The 22,861-nt window shown below is 35.8% G+C and overlaps 1 protein-coding gene across 3 annotated transcripts in view; it reads right to left on the minus strand.

Moving 5' to 3' along the window:
- LOC134533700 (histone acetyltransferase KAT6B) overlaps window positions 1-22,861 on the minus strand; it is a 183,282-nt gene that overhangs the window by 15,019 nt on the left and 145,402 nt on the right. For all 3 annotated transcript variants that reach the window (XM_063371260.1, XM_063371261.1, XM_063371259.1), the window contains exons 12-15: window positions 19,450-19,621; window positions 16,093-16,131; window positions 14,001-14,262; window positions 6,009-6,821 (exon numbers count right to left, since the gene is read on the minus strand). In XM_063371260.1, the coding sequence (XP_063227330.1) occupies window positions 6,009-6,821; window positions 14,001-14,262; window positions 16,093-16,131; window positions 19,450-19,621 (1,286 nt within the window). The remainder of the gene's footprint in view (window positions 1-6,008; window positions 6,822-14,000; window positions 14,263-16,092; window positions 16,132-19,449; window positions 19,622-22,861) is intronic.

Raw genomic sequence — 22,861 nt, forward strand, 5'->3', positions numbered from 1 at the left:
TGTGCAGAGGAACTGCACGACCACAAGATCAGGGTCAATCACCTAGACACTGGCTGCAAAACCGTGACGGATAAAGTACGATCAGTCCATCATTTTGCCCCAACTTGTCCGCATAGACTAATGTGTTAAAATTTTGCAAGGAAGAAGTGTGCTTCCAGTTTACTAGTGCCTAAGCACAGAACTAACTTTGTTTGCCGTGGTACTTTTTTTTTTGGAAACTATTTCAGAACTTTTTTCGTTACCACAACAGCTACGCATAAACTTTCATTTTAATTTGCAACTCATGCTTACTTGAGTAGTCACGTTTCTGCGAGCTTGCACCATGAAACAGTTTGCAGCGAGCAGTACGAGGGATTGCACGTTTAGTGTAAACAAGCCTCACGCAATAAACTGTGCGCGCTGCATGCACAACGTAATCGATGCTATGGACACCTGTTCTGTAGTAACTTTTCCCATAATTTCCTAATTTTAACGATGAGTAAGAAAAACAACTGTAAAATATGTTTTTGTTTAAGTTTTAATAAGCTTTATATGAGGATTAAGTTAAGAGCACTTTGATGAGGAATTGTAAAAGTGGCTATTAAAATACCAAATTGTGCATATTATTACCATATTAAATAGTGAAGGAAATAAATTTACACAAGAAAGTATTTACAAAATAACTGGTAATACATTATCAAACATTAAAAAAAATAAAAATGAAAAATAAACTATAAGTTTTTAAATATTTATAGTTTATTAGGAAACTGGCACACTTCATTTGATTTATTTCTGGCCATTTGGTATTATTTTTTTACACAAAATTACACATATTAAAAAAAACCTTTTCACTTCATTTCATTGCAAAAGAGTAGATTTAGAGACTGCCACCTTTTATCACATTGACGTGTGAGTCATTGGCACTCGTCACACAGCAACACTGGAAGTTGGAAAAAATTTAAAATAGGACTTCCATCTGAAAAACCTGAACTGTCAGATACTACAAGTACAAGGCAGGCGTAGATCTGGTTGACCATAAAATGTCCTATGGGTATTTCACCCACTGCTCAATAAAATGGTGGATAAAATTGATGCTTCATCTTCTTATAATGGCAGTTACAAATGAATGTGTTCTGTACAATCATACAAAAAGGAAGAAAATAACATCTGCATTAATACAAAAAATTTGCACACAGATGGTAAGTTTCACAGGTGCAAGTTAAAAGTTCAGTTGGTGTAGAACCCTCAGGAAATGAAAAAAAATGGGATGTTTGAGCCAACGCCACTTTCCTGAACTGAACCTGACCAGAAAAAAGCTCAAAGAAGATGTTGTGTTCATTCTGCAAAGCATAAAATAATATTATAAATTTAAGTAAAAATAATTTTGTTTAAATTGACATGAACAGTTTCAAGAAATTTTGAATTGTAAACAATGACTAAACAAAATTTTTTTATGAATTTTTACGATGCACACTCATCATTCAACAAAATTTTTACAGGAAGATGGACACACGTGTATGAACATAAATCCATATATAGTACTTTCATAAAAATTAGGGGCAATACCAAAAGTACTGGTGTGCCAAAAAAAAAATTATGATAGTGAAATCACCCTGGAATATATTTGGTAAACTATAGTATTCAGAGTAAAGAGTAATTTCAAGTCTTAAAAATACTAATTGATACGGGTATGACAACAATTAAAATACATATAAGCTACATGGTTTAAAACCCAACGGTGAAAATTTTTTGTTACTTTTTTAAATTACAGATTACTGGATTATACAAAATGTGCTTTAAACGCACATGCGCATACACACATTTTATTTTTTTATCATATTTGTTTATAACTCAATCCATAGGATTGATTATTTAATACTAGGTAGGCCTATAACCTCTATTACTTAATATTAAATTCAATTACATTTTTAGAAAATTAATGTCCATGAATTTGTTTAGGTAATAAATTAAACTTTATAATAGTACATCTATCCAATAATAATTATGTTACAATTTAATGTGTGCGGAAACTCTACATTTTTAACATTTAACAAGGTGGGCAGTATTTTAATAAAATCAGTGCCAAACCAAGGTTTAGTATTTTGTCAAGTATTTTTAGTTTTTATTTGAGATGTTTCATTATATTGCACAACTTCTTTGCTCTGCAAATCGAATGAGTCGATAGTAGAATTAGCTACTCCGGTAGCGAATCCTAGTAGCGGGTGCGGGAACTACGTGTGAGTCGCGTTCAGAAATTTAGTGATTGATATTGAATACTGGTCCATATAATTAATAACATTTATTTATTGTGAATATTAGACATAGAAAATGTGTTAAAAATAAAAAAATTTCAATTGTATTGATGTAAGTAAGGTTATATTCCCATATGTATGATTTATTTACATTATAAATTAAATGTTATTACATTAATATTTAATAAATAATTAAAATTCTTACATTAGAATAATCATTCAGCACATTTATTATTATTATTAATTAAAATTTATCTCAATTATTTTATTACAGTATATAATTAATTTTGTACACATGTTTGTATTAATATTGAATACTGAGTATTATCTCATTAAATTATGTTAAGAGAAATTTCAAATTAGTTCAGTGTCTTACATAAAAGAAAAGTATTACTGTTAATGCAAGTACATAAGTACACACACCTTTTTATTTTATAAGGATTCTGTGCTTCACATATTAATGTATTAGGTATTAATAAACAGCTAAAAGTGTATATAACATTAAAAAATAAAAAAAGTATTTTATTTTGTAGGAAATACAATTTTTTTTAAATATATATATTCCATTTTTAATGCCCATCACTAATGTAAATAATATGCTCACACCTTAAGTGTTAACCCCAAAGCCAGGAGTTACCCAATCTCGCATTAAACATATTAACATGCTCAAAATGCACCTAAAAAATCCAGTAGTTACAGTTTTCAATAAAATAATGTAATAGTACGTGTAACTTTTAAATTTTCTTATACCATTCCACAACTTAAAATTTTTGTTCGTAACACCAAACACAGATGTTTACTTCATTAATTAAATAACCCTCATTTTTACATACGCAACAATCCAATTCAAAATGGAGGGAAAAAATTAAGCCTTGCACCCATAATATTTAGACTGGAAGCAAAAATATTTGTCATTTAGAAAAAGCCTTGCACCAAACTTTTGAAACTAGATCTTCTGACCACATTTTAAGTATCTATTAAATTTTTATTCAAAACTAGGGTAATAATTAAAAATTATAAATTATAAATTTCCCTTAAGGTTTTCTGTAAAACTAATAGCATTCTACCAGTTATTTTTTTCAGCAAGATTATCTTGCTACAGCATGCTGTTAAATGTATCAATATTTCCACGAAAGACTTGATATAAAACACACCTCTATAAAGATGTTATGCAGTATATATTTTATTTAAGGATTAAATATGAACTCTCTCACTGTTTATTTTGATCTATTCTATACACTAGAGTCCCGTTATAGCGAGGTATTACGGTTCCGGGTTTGATCCTCGCTATAACCGAATTGGACAGATTTTGGCCCCCAAAAAATTACAATTAACCGAAAATAGCATAAAAATTATGTTTAAACCTCTATAGTTGGAAAATAACAAGTTATATTAACAAAATCTTAATTTCTGTGAGCAGATGTGTGAATTCTCTTTAAAACGATACCCCACAAGTACGGATGTGATCACAGATTGCGTCAAAATAACCAGAATACCCTACCACGCCACGTAAGTATAGCATCTCAGCCCCCGGCCGACGCAGCATTGTCCTGCTATCTGTTGTCGACGCGCGCTGTCTGCTGGTGACCATGTTAGTTTGGGATGTTGCTAACAGGTGGTGCTAGTGTAGCGCGACGATTTAATTCCTTACATAAAAGCAGGAGTGGGCAACGCACGTACGCCTCAAACAAAATAGTCGCTGGAAAACTATACTTTTTTTCATTTAAAGAAACCTGTAAACTTTTTTTGAAAATAAATTTGGGATTAAACTCAAACCATTTCCACCCCTTTCCCGGACAGATACCCCAACAACTGACCGAAACAAAAGTTACAAGAAAACTGTCCTAGCGATTCGGAAATAAATACGGTAGTGCCTATTTGTCAGATATTAAAATAAATAATGTGACGTGTTTGTAAACGTGTCACGACTGAAATAATTCCAAACAAGTTTATAAATATTTGTGTATTATTAACGCGTTCAATTAGCAACAAGTATAAAGACGGCTCTGACGTTTTTGGCCTAACATAGTTATGTTAGTATTCGTTAATGAAAATGTCCCAACAAATTAATTAAGAGCATTTATATTTTAAAAAAAAGGTGCACATTGTTATGTTTAATGGCGGGAAAAATAGATTTTGTCTATTTTCTAAATAATAAGAAATGTGTACAAGTATATGTATATTCAAAGGCTTCGTTTATTTGAGTCAGCATACCTTGGCCTTGAAGCCAAGCGGAAGTTTGATAAAAGAAAGAAAGGACGGGATTCTATTTTTAAAGCCACGCACTTAGGTGGCGACTGCAAGGTTGAAGAATGTGACAGGTGTCAACGGCAAGATATCTAGTGGCGAGCAAGAGGGTGGAGATAAAGCAGGCAAATAACCAAAGCGCGCTTCACGCCGTAAATTCCTCAAAAAGACCTCGTTATAGCCGTGTTCTCGCTATTACAGTTCTCGCTATAACGGGATTCTCTTGTACTTAAATTTTTTTTCTGTAAATGTGATATGATCTTACAGTTTATTTTAACTATCGTGTTTTTAAAATCATGTGGTGGCATGCCAATAGCGAGTATATTCAATTTCATTATTTTCTTTCAGGGTTTCATATTGTAAATAATCAATGAGAGACCTATGTTTCATTAGTTCTATTTTGTATGCAATTAACTTTGGTTACTCCTATGTGGATGTTAACATGTTTAACAAGATGCAAGGAAAAAATTCCTCTGAATATCAAATGGCTACCAACCACAGCAGTTTTATTTACATCAATTAAGCGCCATTAAATCTGTCACAAAAGACCAAAACCAACGCTATGTTACAAAGAAAATTAAATAATTTGGGAAATTGCTGAAGAAGTACACATTACAAATTCTCACCTGTTAAATAACATTTTAATTGTTATATCACTATCACTCAAAAACAATTTTTTTTTCGCCAGTCACATGCATGACATTCCACAATCACATTCTTTCTTCCCACAACACAATTTCCCATTTCCTGGGCATTTTTAACCATTTTAGGTTTTTCATGCAACCATACATTACCACAACCGCAAATCTTCCGTAATTATTACATCTTTCCCACAGAAATACACACATTCACAAACCACGTGCAAGATGTCAATCGTTCATTACAGCAAAAGCAGGTTAACCAACTTGGAGCTTTACAGAACTTGTGCTACGCAGAGTTGCCACGCTGCGTTTGTCAAGTTTAAAATAAGCCGCAAAAACATTTTTCAAAACATTTCATGAAATATTGGACACAGTTTATTTGGGTGAATAAGGTATGTCTCTGTTGTAAACCATAATCTGGTCAAAAGTCTAATTTATCTAAAAGAAAAAATCTAAAAAAAAAAAAAAAAGAAGGTACCACCGTACTATACAACTCAATGCCAAGCAATAGTCAAGATATCGCTTCAAACTCATGTGGTGAGAGAGAATGATGATGAGGCAGAATGATAAGTACTAATGGGAATATCCTGCTTTCAAACTCCTTAGTGATAGGGCTCATGATGCTGGAACACTGCGCATCACAACAGCGTGAAGGAAGCCATTGTCTACCCCTCCCCCCACACACATACTCCACACAACTCCAGACCCAGGCTGGCATACTATGGCATACCAAAGGGTCAGAATTTTGAGCATGATTACCGAAGAACGCTTGACTACCAGCTGAAGCTAGGTTGCTAAAAATTATGCTAGCACTACGTAAATACACATTTATGTCACTTTAACCAATGGACACAATAACATTAAGTAAACCTGAGAAAAACTTACGTACCTGCTGTTCATCTTCACTCTTCTCTGCCTCAGTCTTGGATAGATTCGGCTCGACAATGCTGACGTCAGGAACTGTCTCTGGAGCAGCACCTGCCTGTTCTTTGGTGCCATCGGCTTCGGCTGGCGAAGCCTCAACTGCCGGTGCCTGTGCTGCAAGAGCGGTGCTCGGCTCCTTGCGATCATCATCCTTCGACCGAGCCTCCTCTTGCTCGTGCCTGTCCAGCCCAGCCGGCTTCGCCTGCTCCCGGTCCTCCGAAGACGTCTTGCACCGATCAGCACTCACGGCCGCTACTTGCTCGGTCTGCTCGCGGTCCACAGTTGGCACAGGCTCTACCCGCTCACGATCAACATTTGAAACCGGGCCACCTTCCTCACGATCGTCCGGAACTGGTTCGGCCTGCTCGCGATCGTCCGGAACTCGGTCGGTCCGTTCAGGAACAACACTCGGTGCCGGCTCCGCTTGCTTCTGGCTCACGTCCGGCACCGGCTCGGCCTGCGACTCTGGATCGGGCTCCTCGCCGTCCAGTGTCGGCGATGACTCCGCCCGCTCGTGGCCCGTGGTCGGCAGTGTCTCATCCGACTGCTCAGGGTCTTGGCTCGGAGCAGACTGTGGTTTGCTTGGCTGTTCTGAAGTGGGTGCAGTCTCGCCAGCAACAGCACAAGGCACGGCGCTGGTGCAGACCGACACTACGCTGGTTGACACGGACGGCATCGTGGTGCAACTGGTGCACACTGCTGCTACTGGCGTGTCACTTGCAAGTGTCCTCGTCACTTCAGCTATGTCGGCTGCCAGCACCATCTCCCCAATGCACGCCTATCAAAGCACCAAATATTTCATTATTACCATTTTCAATTTAACTTAAAAAATTAAAAATACAATTCAAAACATTCTTCGGAAATACGTTACTAATTTGCATTTAACATTTTGTTAAAAGGTTAACACATATAGCAAGAATTTGAAACACTGCATAGGTATAAAATTATTAGGTTATGTGTTAAGAAATATAAGCCATAAAACAAAAAACTTAACAAAATTAAAAAAAAAACACTAAAATGTTTGAACATGTACAATGACCTTCCTTAGGACTGTGCAGACTATATACAGTCAAACCTCTCTGAAACGACCCCTCACAGTTCCCAGGAATAGGGTCGTAATAGATGTTTTCCGAAATTTTCAGTTCATTTCACCCCCCCCCCCCCCCCCCCCACACATAACCGCTACTCGCTAAGAAACCAGCCGTACAATGGCAGAATGCTGTCAATCACAATGCTAGACGGCTTTGCCTTAAACCCACTTCAACCTTCATGACAAGTCCGTCGCCCTACAGGCCACCTCTAAAGAAAATATGTCAAAAGACAGTTTATTTTTACTGGTTAGTTTACATGTACGTTTTCTGCTTGCCGTAGTTAAATAAACTAGAACCCCGATGTCACGAACCCTGGATTTAACGAAGCAGTGATTTTACGAATTAATTCTCGGGAACTGTCAAAAAATTGGACATTTTGACCAAAATGTGAAAATCAGAAGGAAAAAAAACGAAATGAAAGATCATTAAAATCTGTTAATTTTAACACACCGCGTATTTTTGTGTCGGCTTTAACAATTCCAATAATGTTCATGTAAGAATAAATAACAAAAAAAATAATGGGACATTTCCTTTAAAAATATGGCAGCTGTAAGTTCTGCAATGCGAGTGGCGCACACGAAGCTCGCCCGGCTGGCTGGCGGCAGCGGCTTTATGACACATAAGCTCACCCCTCCCTCCCCGCGGTAACATTCTTCAAGGCTAGCTCATCCCTCCCAGACACACAAACCATCTAGTGTCCTCCCTTATAACACCCCAACTTCGCTTCCTTTGAAAAACCTTCAGTGAGAAAATGCTCATTTCACCCTCCCTTCTCCCGTAAAATTGGGCTATTATGAATGGTGTATTAAAGCGGTGAGAGAGGGGTCAAAATATGTCACTTTTCACACCAAGTTCGAGTTCAGTCATCTCTGGCAAGGAATTTACAAGCTTTCAAACTTAAATATACAGTAGAATCCCGCTGATGCGACCCCTCACGGTTCCCGGAAAAAGAGAATTCGGGCCTATTATATGTAAAAAGTGGGAAATGCTAAAAACTTTTAAAATTAATATTTAACCGTTATAAATACCATTATAAGCAGATATTATGCACTAAACAAAGTCAAATGTTACATATTCTCAAGTTTTACACAATAATAAGCACTTCATTATCTCAGACAGTAAAACAAAAACAACCTTAACAGCACTTTAAACAAAATTGTTAATAACAATTGTTACTATACAATAATTACCTTCAATATCACACTTAGTCAAATACAATCAATCTTACTTAAAGCTTCTTGAAGAAGTCTGAAATGTGCGATTGTTTTGAACGGAGTCTGCACAAGTGCTCAATGTCCACCTCAAGTTTGTGCAGGGTCGGAATAAGGTCTTCAGCTTTATTGAATAAGCCTGTGCAAATATCAGTCTTTTAGTTCGAATCGAATTCTAATACGAATACCAAATTATTCTCTAATACGAATATTGAGTTCGAATAATTGGAATGAGAATTAAAATCCCATAAAACATGTTATATTACATCACATTACAATATGATAACAGGTATCTACATATTTACTGATACAATGTACTATGTAGAATCAAAAAACTGACAGTACTTAAAATTTTAAGGTTCTCCAATTTTACAATTAGTTCGTATTAAAAAGAGTCTTGTCACATCACTACATATTAGCTAATTTAAATTTTTGTGGAGAAACACAAGCTGCTCTACATTTTCGGGGAGTAGACTCTCTCTTCTACATGTCACAATGTTGCCAGCTGTTGAGAAAAGTCTCTCACTGCACACTTGTGTGGCAGGTATAGGCAAGTACTTTCTAGCTACCACAGCTATGTTTCAGAAACAAGTGTGCCCCTTCTCTGACCAGAAACTGAAAGGATTTTCATTCTTTGGGATTAAGGGTGCTGCCAGATATTCGTTTACTTCTCCTTGGATAGTTTCTTCGTAGCTTGCAAGCGTAGACTGAGCTGCTGTTGAAGGTTTCACGTAGGCCCACAGAGATGACTTCTCCTCACTTGTCTCAGTTATAGTTTCAGCTACTGTGTTCAGCTTACACAGCTTACATACCTCCCTGCACAAATTTTCAACCCATATTTTTTTTCCATCCTCAATTAGTGAATCTTTGAACCGTGGATCTACCATCATAGAAAACACATTTACAGTAGAACCCGTTTATAGTGAACCCGCCTATAATGAATTCCCGTTTATTGTGAATTTCCGTCTCAGTCCCGGCAAAATGATTTGAGGTTATGTATTAATTTATTGGATATAGCGCACAACTTTTGTCAATGTTGATACGTTTTCCCGTGTACCACGAACATATTTTGCCGACATAATGCACATTTATCTCAAATATTTTCATATAATTAAAAGTTTTTTCACAAAACGTCTCTTCTGGATCACATTGAAGTTTTTCTCAGCAATACGCTACTCGATTGTCCATTGTTCATATTATAAACAAGTCGTATTCGAGTGGCCTCGGTAGGCTACGTGTAGCCAAAAATGGTGATCAGTTTGGTGAAAATAAAAAATAGTTTTCCCTGCATAGTTAAAGAATGGGCGAACACGTGTACATTTATTATGTTAACAAAATTATAAATAAATTACCGCCACACAAATACGTATGTACATTATAGCAGCAAATTCAATATTTTTACGTCTCATTTTTATCGTTCACGTTTCGGACATTTTGATCGGGTAAGGTTCGTAAGACTACCACTAGATAGAACTCTGTGGACAAAATGTTTCCATAGAAAGTGAGAAAATTTCGTTCCAGCTTTAGCAACTGCGATACTAAATGATACGTTGTAATCTTTGATGCACCAGACTCGTTATTTTTCGTTTATTTACTTTTGACGGTAAAAATAATTACGTGTTATTAAGCTGCAAATGTGCTTCAATAAGAAATACGTACATAAAAAAGGTGAAAAACGCGTTAAAAAACGTAAGGCATTATCTGTGCGAGATAAACTGGACATTATTGAAAAGGGAGACTCCAACCCCACTGTCCCGCACGTGTTAATAGCAAAGGAACTGGGAATTGCAACATCCACATTAAGTACAATATTAAACAAGCTGAACAATCTTCTTTTTCAAGCTGCGATAACGTCACAGAGTATTAAATGCCCGAAAAAAGGATAATACGCCGATTTCCAAGAACCATTAGGTAATAGAAAGTGTAGTTCATTAAAAATATTATCTGCATTTGCTCATAAAACTCTTGCTTTGAGTATTTTCATTCGTTCTTTTCATGGCTTAAGCCTATGTGTAGTTAAGATTTTGCTTTTGAGTATGTATTGCCAATATAAAAGTTTTCCCAGATATAAAGTTTCCCCTCGATAGTGAACATATAAACTACTCCCTTCAGATTCGTTATAACAGGGTTCTACTGTACTTCACAATCTTGGTACACCATGTAACGTGATCGCAAGCTTTTAAGTAAGTTCTTGGCAAGAGTTTTTTTTGACGCGCGGGACAGGATAATTGCCTGAGCTGTCACTACGCGAGGAATTTGGGAAGGGTGAGAAGGGTATGAAGGGGGGGGGGGGGGGGGTTTTACGCCTGCATCCGGTCGTTTACTGTGTATTATCCTATTGAAAAACATTGCCGTAGCATGTTAGGCTTTTGGAATCTTTGCTGTGAGTATGCGGCCAGATGTTTTCCACATGGTCTGTATAATTTTTTCTCTTCGCCATCACGTTCGGAACGAAATTACAGTGCCAACAAACCATGTTTCACCCTCTAATCTGAACACTGCCACCTATAACACCCATGTTGTGTGGATTTTACAGACACATATTTATCTTTATCAGTATGCTGACAGTTCAAATCTATTTTAAACAATCTGACGACATTCTTCTACATAAAATACGTTAGTTTACGTTCCGAATTACTGTGTTCAAACGGGCTTTACATGGCCAGATGTAGTGGAATAGGTCCACATACATAACTCTAAAACATTACGAAAATCCCGCAGAACTTTTGCCCCCGCCCAACGAGAGAAACCTCCGTGATCCCGAAATGTTTCCCAGTTTCAGTGATCCCACTCAGCCTTTTTCGTAAATGACTGAATATTCGTTTTTTCGAAGTGTTAGTATTCGAAATTGAATCGAATACAAATAATAAACTATTCGTTTTGATATTCGAAAATTCGAATATTCGCACAGGCCTATTATTGAAACTAGACACAAATTTTTTTAAGGTACACACCGCCTGAGTTGCTTCGTCTTCTTCGCTGTCTTGACAGTCAACAGAAGCATTTTCTGTCAGATGGTTGTCGACGATGTCATTTAAGTCTTCAATTTCTGTTGTTACAACATCACTGTCTACTTCTACAAAGTCACTAAATGACACACCAGCTTGCAGTTTTGCCACTTCTTCATCAAGTTGATCATTACTGGATAACTCTTCAACAGCAGTCACTCCAGAAGAAAAGAATCCAGCTTTTTTGAAACAGTTAGCTATAGTTTCTGGCTGTACCTTGTTCCACGAATAAGCAATGTTATGAAGTGTATCAAGAACATTGAACTTCAAGGTGGTGGGGTCTTTTTCCAGATTCCAGCATGCACAGAGCTTTCTGCACCCACCTTTTCCTGTAGTTTACCTTGAACACATGAATAATGCCCAAGTCTAAAGGCTGCAGGTGGCTGGTGCAGTTAGCAGGAAACAAGACCAACTTTACGTTACTCAGCTCTATGTGATGTAGATGTGCTGGACACTGGTCAATAAAGAGGAAAATTTTACGGTTTTGGCTTCCCATTTTCGCATCCAGTGCATGTAGCTGAGACTCAAAAATGCTACTAGCCATCCAAGCCTTCAAGTTTGATGAATACTTTGTGGGCAGTGTTTTTATGTTCCTAAAACATCTGGGATTCTTACTTTTACCAATTACAAATGGTGGCAGCTTTTCACTGCCATCTGCATTTGTCGCAAGAAGAACGGTAAGTCGTAATTTACTGTTTTTTCCTCCATGGCAGCGTTCTCCTTTAAAACCGAGTGTTTTGCTTGGCATCACACCATAGAACAGTCCAGTTTCGTCTGCATTAAATACATCCTTTGGTGCGTAGTCCAAGAGATGATGACGTAACTGCTCAGTTTTCCAGGTTTCAACAGTTTGAGTGTTCACACTTTTACTTTCGCCACAGATTGTACTGAACACAACATTATTTCTTTCTTTGAATCTGCAAATCCAGCCGTTAGATGCAGTGAAATCTTTGATTCCTAACCTATCAGCTATTTGCCGTGCTTTCTCACGAAGTAAAACACCACTGACGGGAATGTTTGCAGATCGTGCTTCAGTAAACCACTTTTTCAAAATCTCCTCCAGCTTCCATAAGTTGATGTCCATACATACTTTCGCTTATTCGCGGTAGCTGCCCCACATTTAACAGAATTTTCTTCCACTGTCTTGCGGTTTTTCAAAATCGTGTTCAGTGTTGAACACGAAATCTTAAGTTCGTTAGCAAGAGAAACTTGGGTACCCACGTGCGCATTATAGCGTCTCAAAATGTCCAGTTTTTCTTTTATTGTGAGAGTTTTTCTTACACTTTTTTCGGACATCATGAATACTCCCGCACTAGCAAATTATTTATTTCCGATTTTGGGCAAATATTTAAATAAAACAAACCCAACACGTGTTATGAATTGAAAAAAAAACGTAGCACTATCGTTGCCATGTTCGGAATTCACTACTGCCAACTGCTTCCAGAAACTTTTTTTTTTGGGCATGTGTTAACACAAAATCATTTATTAAAATATAAAATACAATTTATATTTTTATAAATGATTTACGAATTTTATTTATATGGCTAGCACAAACGGCCATTTTATAATTTTAAATCACTAATATTAAGTCGCCAAGAAAAATTTACCTTCAACTAACCATTGAAGTGAAACGAGTTTGACCACACACAACCGAAGACGCCATTTTTGCTGGAATTAATTTCCTTTAAATAATTTTAGTACACGCTCAGTAATCACGTCTATAACTTTTAATTTAAAGTGTGTATATAAATTTATGTATAAATATTTAAACGTATGGCACATTTTGTTTTAACTTTACCTATCGTTTCCGCATATCACAGAATATTTAGATGTATGGCCGTATAGTTTACCGTGGCACAATAAAATTTCGAAGTGAAGGTTGTTTACAATGGCAAATAAAGGTGTCGCGAGTACGTGCATGGACATATTAGAAATATATTCTAATCATAATTTATTTTATAGTGTTCTTTCTGAAGGTATTCTCACAGATGCTGCGTTGTTGCAACGTAAAATACAGGAAATGCTTCCGCATATAGCGGGAAAATAATGCATTAATACTATAGGGGAAATGATGGTGCAAATAAAAAAATACGTTAACTACGGAAAAACGTAAATCCCGGGTACGTGAAAAAGAGGTTCTACTGTATTCTCTCACATTCAGAACCTTCATTTAAGTTTGTTTATTTAGTTTTTTAAGTCACAATGTTTGTTTCATCATACACAAATACATACTACTGTCGTATGGTTGTAGATTGATCATGACTATAGGTATGTACACAGTTGCAAATATCGCATTCAATTCTTTTAATGTTCATGGCAAATTGTTTTCTGCTGTAGTCCATGGTCTAGAAGTTCACATACTTTTTTTACTTCTATTGGTACACGTGAGGAAACATTAACAAATATCTAAATAATTGATTGTTTTAAATATGTTTTCATGCCCCAAATTTTTGATAAACCAGTTGTGTTAGGATTCTGCTGTGTTCTCTGATAATAACCACATAATAAATTTAGCAGCAAGAAACTTAAGAACTCAGGCCACAAATTGTAGTACATTGCACTAATATTTTACTTTAGATACAATAAGTTCTCGCATTACATTTCTAACAATGCCGTAATGCCAAACCTTGGTGGAGGAGCGACTTACGTCATCGGTGGTGACGTCTTCAGTCTTGGACGGGGCCACAGCCGCATATTTGCGAGGGCGCCCCTTCACCCAGCCGCGCTTCTTCTTGCGACGGTTGCCCCGGTGATGGGCCGGCGTGCCGGGGCTGAGCTCCTCGTTGTGCAGCGAGGGGGGGGAGAGGGGCGGACCTGGAGTGGTCGCGTCGCTGGGCTGCAGCACGCCCACCTCCGGCTGCAGCTTGGGCATCTGCACGTCCGGTCCGTCGTCGTCGCTTCCGGCCGGCCTGGGCAGTCCACACCAGCCGTCAGCACTGCTCCACACAAGTACTTCTACTGCGTGTAGGCTGAAACTATCTCCACAAGTTCCTACAACTACACAATTCAAGCTCTTAACAAGAAAAACTTCTTAAAATAAATTTAATAAGACATTTGTGTTATCGATGAAGTGAAAAATTATTTCTAACTTAAAAATCATCAATAAATTTAAAAGGTTTTCATCAGCAAAACATTTTTGCGGCATTCCAGGTTTTCAACTGTTAAAATGGGAAATGATAATATAAAAAAAAAGTTCTTTAAATGTACTGGTACATATTTTCTTTCCATGATTGTCAGTTACTTAATACCAAAAGTAAGCATGAATTGAGACCTTTGTCAATAAAGAAAAATATTCTGTCAATGCTTTAACTCCACACACTCTGGCTAAGTTGATAATTCAAAAGTGAACATGGTTTGCACATAGGAGTGAGAGCCTATGGTCCTTCATACCTTCTACACTTACCAATATTGTTTTAAATAAGAGTTGATGGATTTGAGCTTTTTAATATAATAAGGTTGTTTATTTTTTTTTATGACATGCACCTTTTTTTAACTTTAAAGGGTGGGTGGAAAATGGACAGTGCGAGACAGTGCCATCAGGCGGAGAGTTGTGAAGACTTTGCGAGTGAGTCTGGACAGTCGGTCGGTTACAGGACACTGGTTGAGGGGGACATGCTGATTTTACAATGTTAGCAATTTGGTGCAGGCAATAAACATGAATATAAAGAGTGTTAATAGTATCGCATGGTATCGTGCAAGCTGAAGAATTGTGTGAAACTACACTGAAGCTGCTTGGTCGTGAGTGTGGCACACACTGAACACAGTCGCGGGACCCTGGTGTCCGAGATGTTCATCGGCACCAATGGTAGGGGTTGCCGAGTGCACATTCGTACTAACTGGTCAGCTAACCAAGTAAGTGATTGACACCCTGGCCTGCCCTGCAAGTCTCTGTGAAAGTGAGGTATCCATTACAAATAGGCCTGTGCGGTTCCCCAACTTTCATGATCCAGTTTCTATCATTTAAAATACCCATCCCGAAACAGACTTTTAAAATACGTGTATGGTTTTGGGTTTCAGTACCATTTAAAAGTAAATTGTTTTGGAAGCTGTGAACTTTCTTTTTGTGAACTTTCTTTTTGAGATTTTTTTATGTGAATAATCTGGAACAAAGCCTTGGTTGAAAGCTGGCCATAATTTTTCACAAACATTTACATGCATGATCAGTTTTTAATATTTTTAAAATAAACTTTTTTTTTTTAATTTTCATCTTTAAGTAATTTAATTAATTTTAAGGCAAATACTGTTCCATGATCATCAAAATCATAGTGCTACGATGGCGACTGTAACAAGACACTAATAATGTACATGTGTGCACACAAATTTTGATTACAATGCTTTCTAATGACATGCTATTGCTTGTAGGACACCTTTCACAGAAGCCTGAACACAATCAAACACAAAATCTTCCATGAAAACTGCCAGCAAACTAGCATACAATCATTTAGGATAACATTCACTGTGGCGTCCCTTCTTCAGGGCAAGCTAACATACCAAAACTTATTCTACCTTTTTTTTTTATATATATATAATTATAAGCTGTCAAGAATAGGATATTTTTCAAATTTTGTTTTTGACGTAAATCTTAAAAATGGGAGTCAAAATTATTTTAATTAAATGGGGTCTTGACTTAAAATATTAAATCTGAGGGATGGTATAAAACTAACTCAGAATACCACAAAATATAAAACTGCAGTACCAAAGTTGCACATCATAACATTGAGATTCATTTTCCTACTCACCAAGTCTTCTTCACTGGCTCCGTAATACGTTTTTTCAACCTAGAAAAAATTGGAGAAGATTACTAATTATTAGTTATTAATATCACTTTTAAAATTATATTGCTATCATTACCACAAAAAACACTTATTAAACACATGATTTAGGTGTAATTGGATTTTCAATTTCAAAATTTCATAATTAAAACATTTTTAAAGTTAAAAAATAATAATAAACCACTTGAAATAATGCAAAAATCTATTATAGTGTTTGAAGAAATAAATGAGGAAACTGTGCACGTACAATGGATTGAAATTCCTAACTCTTGCTGTTTTCGAGTTAGCACCATAAACAGTAAACACAGCTGCCTAAAATTGCAACATTTTGTTTCTATCTAATTAATGAGCTCTTTGTCCATAAAAAAAGTATACATTTTTTTACATCCCTAATCCATAATCCTACAACATTGTTAATAAATTTTCAGTTTTGGATCAAAGGAATATGAATGTTGGAAAAAATTTTAACTTTACTTTAACTGATAATATATTGAGAATTAAAAATCATTAAAAACACACTATTTTTATTTGAATAATCTGTTTATTCCATACAAATGATTAAAAATCAGATCCGAGAGTATTCGAAAAATATTCAATACTAGTTAATAACCCACGGGCTTCGATGCACAACTTCAGGGTATTGATGATATTTAACAAGTGAAAGAAAAGTATGTACGTGATTTATTTCTAACATTTTTACACAGTAAATTTTTAGGTGTATAAAAAATTTAATTCTTAACAAAACTATTTAAGAATGATATTTACTAAAGTTTTATGCGTAAGCTTATTTTAATTTTTAGTACAAATTAAGAATCTGAATTAATAACATGCTTTTGCCCGCAAAAAAGCATGCGTGGACTTTGGAATTAGATCCAGAGGTGAATGAATAGAGGGAAAAACAATATAAATAAAGACAGAAGAGTTGGATTTGGACTGCAGTTTTTCGCTTCACTGGTAAGGTAGAGTAGCAAAATTTATATTTTTTCTTAACACTCATAATTCAATGCTACCTATTTGTGTAGACAACGTTATATGATTTATTATTTTCCGCCAGTATGTAAAGTTTTGGGCAATCGATACTCCTGAACAACTGACATATAGCTGACCATGTGAGAAGCAAGGAGTGCCGAAATGAATTCCTGCTACATGCAATGTTTGGCCCTGGGACGTATTAATTTTCTTTGTAAATGCTATCTTTAGCAAGAATTTCAACCTTTTAAAATGTAGTGGAAAATTATTGGGAATTACTGGGATATGGGGAATCAACATGCTCTTCCCTTTAGCTGCTCCGGTGAGAACAGTCACATTTATAATGTTTCTCCCCAACTTTGTGATGCGCCTGGTACCGTTGCACAATCTCTGTGCATCAATGTTACGCATAAGCAAAACCGGGGCGGGGCACCAACAATCAGCTCTAGTTTGCAGGAAGGCAAGCCTGTTAATTCTACTGAGTTCAGGAATCCAGGGGTATGCAGTACTGTCGTCACTGGTTATCAACATGTCGTTCAATGTGTGCATCTTCTATTTACCGACTACGCACGTATAAAATCTGTTTATTTTATTTACAGATATAAAAAAGAGTAGCGCATTTCCAATTCAAGGCAATGCCATCTATTGACAAAGTTCAAAACTAAACTATCATTAATGCCGTTAGTTCACTAGCCACCGCGAGCTTCATTAATCGAATGGGTCTCGCCAAGGAGAAAGATAGGAAGTTGCCAGACCGTACGTGACTGCGTGGCGGTCATAAAGAAATGACACACCCTCACTATTTGTATGCCTATGACATACTTCCTATGATTTTCTATTATTAAACTATATTTACCGCTTTTTCACTACCTTGGGGATGGATTTTCATAATTATAAGTAGCCCAAGTGTTGATTCAGAACATGAGCTAACGGTGTGCCAAAATTGCATCCAAATCATTTCAGAGTTTTGGGCATGATTGAGTAACAAAAATTCAAATCTCACAACTTTCACATTTATAATATTAGTAGAATGATTGGATATTCGATTCAACATTTCAAATCAAATAATTTTTTTTGATTATTTGTTACTAATAAATACGGCAAAAATAAAATTTAAAAAAAGTAGAATGTAAGAGGACAAGAAATTTTATTGAGAATTTTAGACAGAGATTTTTAGATTAGATGCGACACATTAGCAGCTTATTTGCTGTATGTAACTATGATGAAACAGATGTTGACACTACAAAACAAAATCAACAAAGCTAACAAATGGTTCTGGATTCTACAGGAAATTAGCAGAAAATGTGTTTGTAATATCGCTGAACTAAAATACAGATTATCCATTAACAACAAAAATGTGTGAATAACTAGGGTTGAAATCACTATTTTGCAAATACATAATTTAGTGAAAAGTTGGTTTGGTTATGTTTGATGGATTGTACCCTCTTGTGCAATAAAAAATTAAGGCTTTTTTAAAGACCCATTAATTCATCGCCTTCATCACTATCGAGAGATAGAAAACTATTTGTAATACAACAAAATCCCTTAAGGAAAAAAATCTATGTTAAATAGTAAATTCACATAAAATAATTTTGTTGTTCAGTTCAATTCGTACACATTAACCCCAAATCCTCTCCTTCCCTTTCCGACTGTCCAGAACTATTTCTGGAACTCATATCCAACCGAACCACAACATTTAATTTGATCATGAAATTACATTAACTTTAAACGTTTAAGTAAAAGTTTTTAGTTTAAAGGTGGTATACAAAAAGTGAAATACAAACTCAATTTTTATACACAAAATGTAATCATGTGGCCTGAAATTCTGTAGTTGTACAGGGATGTGCCAAGCATTGTTTGTTGCCAGTCAGAAACAAAACAAAACAAAACAAAAATTATCCATTACTTTCTTGCTATCTGTCTTCATTATGGAGATTTTAAGGAATTCATGTGAAATTTAAGAATTTGTTAAGACCCTAATTCAATTAAAGACAAATTAATGTTTTTTTTTAAGGATGTTAAGGAAGTGTACGAACCCTGGGTTATGTTACTGCATAAAAATACTTTTCCCCACATATTTACACAAACATTTTACATATTATTGTAGCTTACTTGACTTAAACAACCTTTCACTTCAATATTATTTTTCATATTTCCCAGAAGTCACAACATTACATGTAAATCTTTTTACTTCCCTACAATTTTTTTACCAAAATAGAGAAAAAAGGTTTTTAGTGATATTTTAGTTTTCCCTGCCATTCAGTATTCATATTTGAGAAAAAAAACTGTTGTTCACAAAGGCCTAGCACTCGGTGGAATCGCTTGCGACAGAAGAACACAGCTGCGGGGGCTCACCTGGCCTCCTCCAGGCGCAGCTTCTTCTCCCGCCGCTGAGACCAGCGCTCCCGCTTCACCTCGGACTGCGCCCGCCGCATGGGCCCCGGGCGCCGGCCGCGCCCGATGCCCACCGGCACCGGCGCCGGGCTCTCCTCCTTCTTCAGGCGCTCCTCCTTGGGCGTGCGCAGGCCTGTGCGCCACATGCCCATGCACTCCTTTCAGTATTCCCAGACTTTCTGACTGTTTCCAACTCATACCCACATTCATTCAGGTATCACCCATATTTCCTATTTACATACTTCCAATTTCTCTGTAATTTAAGGCTATTACTTGAATGCTGTGTTTGTTGATTAGTTCAGGTATTTTTTTATTATGCTTGTTGTGCTATGCACAGATTTTAAGCTGCATAATACTTTTTGTCAATAAATAATTCAATTAAGGGGCCCGCCTCGTCAGGGGTGTATGTGTGTTAGTCTGTTAGTGAGGCGGCATGATAAGCGTGACGCTAGCTGGTGATTCTAGCGCAGTATAGCCTCTAATCGCAAGGCTCTGAACTGACGCGCAGTCTTCTCGTCACAGGATAACTGTGAAATTTGAGCGGTGACCCAAACATTATACGGCCTAGAAATGAAGATAAAACGTGTAATGCAAGTCCCTTAAGTGCTTCCAAGAATCTGTACTGGTTGTTTTACACATAAAAATTACTCTGAAAACATGCGTTTCAGCAGCCATTTTAACTCTTCTAAAAATAAAGTTTGAAAACTTAATCCGAAATCAAAAGTACTTTTCCGCTGTCAGCTAACTCTTAAATGCTTTTCGTAAACATTATTGAAATGTTACAAATATATCCTGGTGTAATATAGGCTTAGGCTTATATATCTAGTAGTAGTTGTAAAGCTTGTAAAACACAGTTCAGTACAAAACTTGAATCGTTGATGCAGTACTGATTAAAAATTGAGGTACTTTATTGTGCGATGCTTATATTCTACCACCATTTAATTATTATTAACAATATAGATATTAAGTATTGAATTTGCTAGCGATGGTGCCTGATTTTACATAATCTCATACTGTATTTACATGTTTTTTTTGGTACTATTTGCCATAATTTAGTACTTCCTCATCATACTTTTGTTTACTTTACTATAATATAAACACAAAAAATATAACTTCTTAGCAAGCATCATACTCAAAATTTTGTAGAATAACTAAGGTTTCTTAAAATATAAATATTATTTTTGCAGTGCACCACAGAAAATAAATAATCGTACCAATACACGTCTATTTTACCATCCTAGCTGAGCATAACATTGGCACACGTGAAGTGAAGACAAATGAACAAGTGACAAATAAACACGGACGAAGCACCATCGTTGCCGCACAAAAACAATAGTTAGCATAAAAGAACTACCATAAAAAGAAATATTTTTTGCAGAAGTACCACAGATGCACCATAGTTACCGCAACATGATATACATCGGGCAAGTTACAACACTGCACTTCACCCATAGAGCACAAGAACAATATTAACGCACATACACCCTGAATATTCTTGTACTGGGAACATAGTTTACATAGGAAAATAAACTTGAATATTTAAAATAGCAATAAAATGGTAGTTTTGGTGTAAAAATTGTTTTCATTTTAATGATTACATTAACATCTGAAGTTTAAAGTCTTTAACTGCAATGCAACTGGATAAACATAATTTAATCCTTGAAATTATCATAATGTAATTTAAAAGAGTTTATTCTAATATTTTTATTGATAGGCATTAGTTGCTTACAAACTTTATGTAATAAAAACTCAAATACATGGCAATATACAGTTGTAAAATTCTTTTATAAATATAAATTCTGTAGGTAGGAACTGTAGGCTATTAAGGGTTAGCACTATGATAGTGAATCAAAACCCATTATGAGATACTATGTAGTGTGTACTTTTGTGGCACTATTTTCTGCTAGTTGAGCTTAAAAAAAATAAAAAAATAAAAAATTGCTGATTACTTGACTTGACATTAAAATATCTACTGGTGCACCCTTAATAATACAAAATTATAAGTTGATCTAAATATCGTAAACACAGTTTTATAATGAAATGTTACAAAGTTTTTTACGGAAAAATCAATAGGTTGAACAGAGAGTTCTCAAAATGTCTTTACGCTAGCATGTGACAGCAGAATATCAATTATCCAAATCCATCAACTTAAACACGGTTAACTTAAAATATTAGTCAGCAAATTCAAACACATGGTTCAACTGGCAGCGCTGGTGCAAAATTTAGCAGCAATAAACCGAAACTCAGCTTTGCAGCAAACGACATTTTGGACTTATATTTCCAAAATGTAGGCTTTCTTTTAGTATTACTATTTTGTGATTAGTATCAGTGTTTCTTTCATATGTATTTTTCTTAAAACACTGGTATAAATATTTTTGTAAATTATTGGTTATCCAAAAAATCAATCATCCAAACACTCCCAGTCCCGAATTGTTTCGGATAATCACTTCACTGCAGTTAAGAAATTTGCTCACACTAGTTTATTCAATACACTCACTGAAAGAATATTTTCCATAACCATAATAAGTATTAGTTATTGGATTGGTAAAATCTTTATTATCGGAACCTGTATCGGGATTGAGTTTTTTCAGTATCGGGCCATCAAACTTAATACCTATATACATTCAGGTGTGATGAAAACTTTTATCTAAAAAGTGCTCAAAACACAATAGGTAGAGTTTATCCCAAATAACTCCTAACTACAGACTTATAATCAACCAGCAAGCAGTGCGGGTACGTGCACAGGTTAGCTAGCAAGTAGGCAATAGGACGAGCACTGAGTGAGGACTAGAGGTCTACGAGTACTCGAAAATCGAGCTCGAGCCGAGTACTTAATTCAAGCTCGAGCTTGGCCCAAAAAAATTGTTAGGCTCGAAAATTTCGAGCTTCAACAGCGTCAGGTTATTTGGCCGGAAAGCATTGTGACGGTTGTTTTATTGTTTACAGAAGAAAATACACTAAAACTCACTCACAACGGTTCCGCATGGTACGTTATTCCGTATAAAGCGTTTAATTTGTCCGGGGGAGTCTGGTCATTTACGCCATTGAATGTGTGATATAAAGTCCCGTTTAAAATTTTTCCAAAAGTTCCTGTCACAAATAGTAATGTCGCACGTAAATGTAAAGAAAAAAAATAAACAACTTACGAAGAAATATGATGTACCACCATACCTACAGTACAAGATTCTTTGTAGGTACCATAATTACTACAGAGATTTATTTTTACCATGATTGTAATGTATTTATTTATGACGTATTAAAATTAAAGAATATTATTGAAAAAAAAAAAAACAGATGTTAAATTTTGGTATGTACAGTTGGCACATGTTGCTAAGAAATAATGCAAGTTGAAAGAATGCAGTACTACTATGAA

This window comes from Bacillus rossius, chromosome 7 (assembly GCF_032445375.1).
Source record: "Bacillus rossius redtenbacheri isolate Brsri chromosome 7, Brsri_v3, whole genome shotgun sequence".
Classification (NCBI taxonomy): domain Eukaryota; kingdom Metazoa; phylum Arthropoda; class Insecta; order Phasmatodea; family Bacillidae; genus Bacillus; species Bacillus rossius.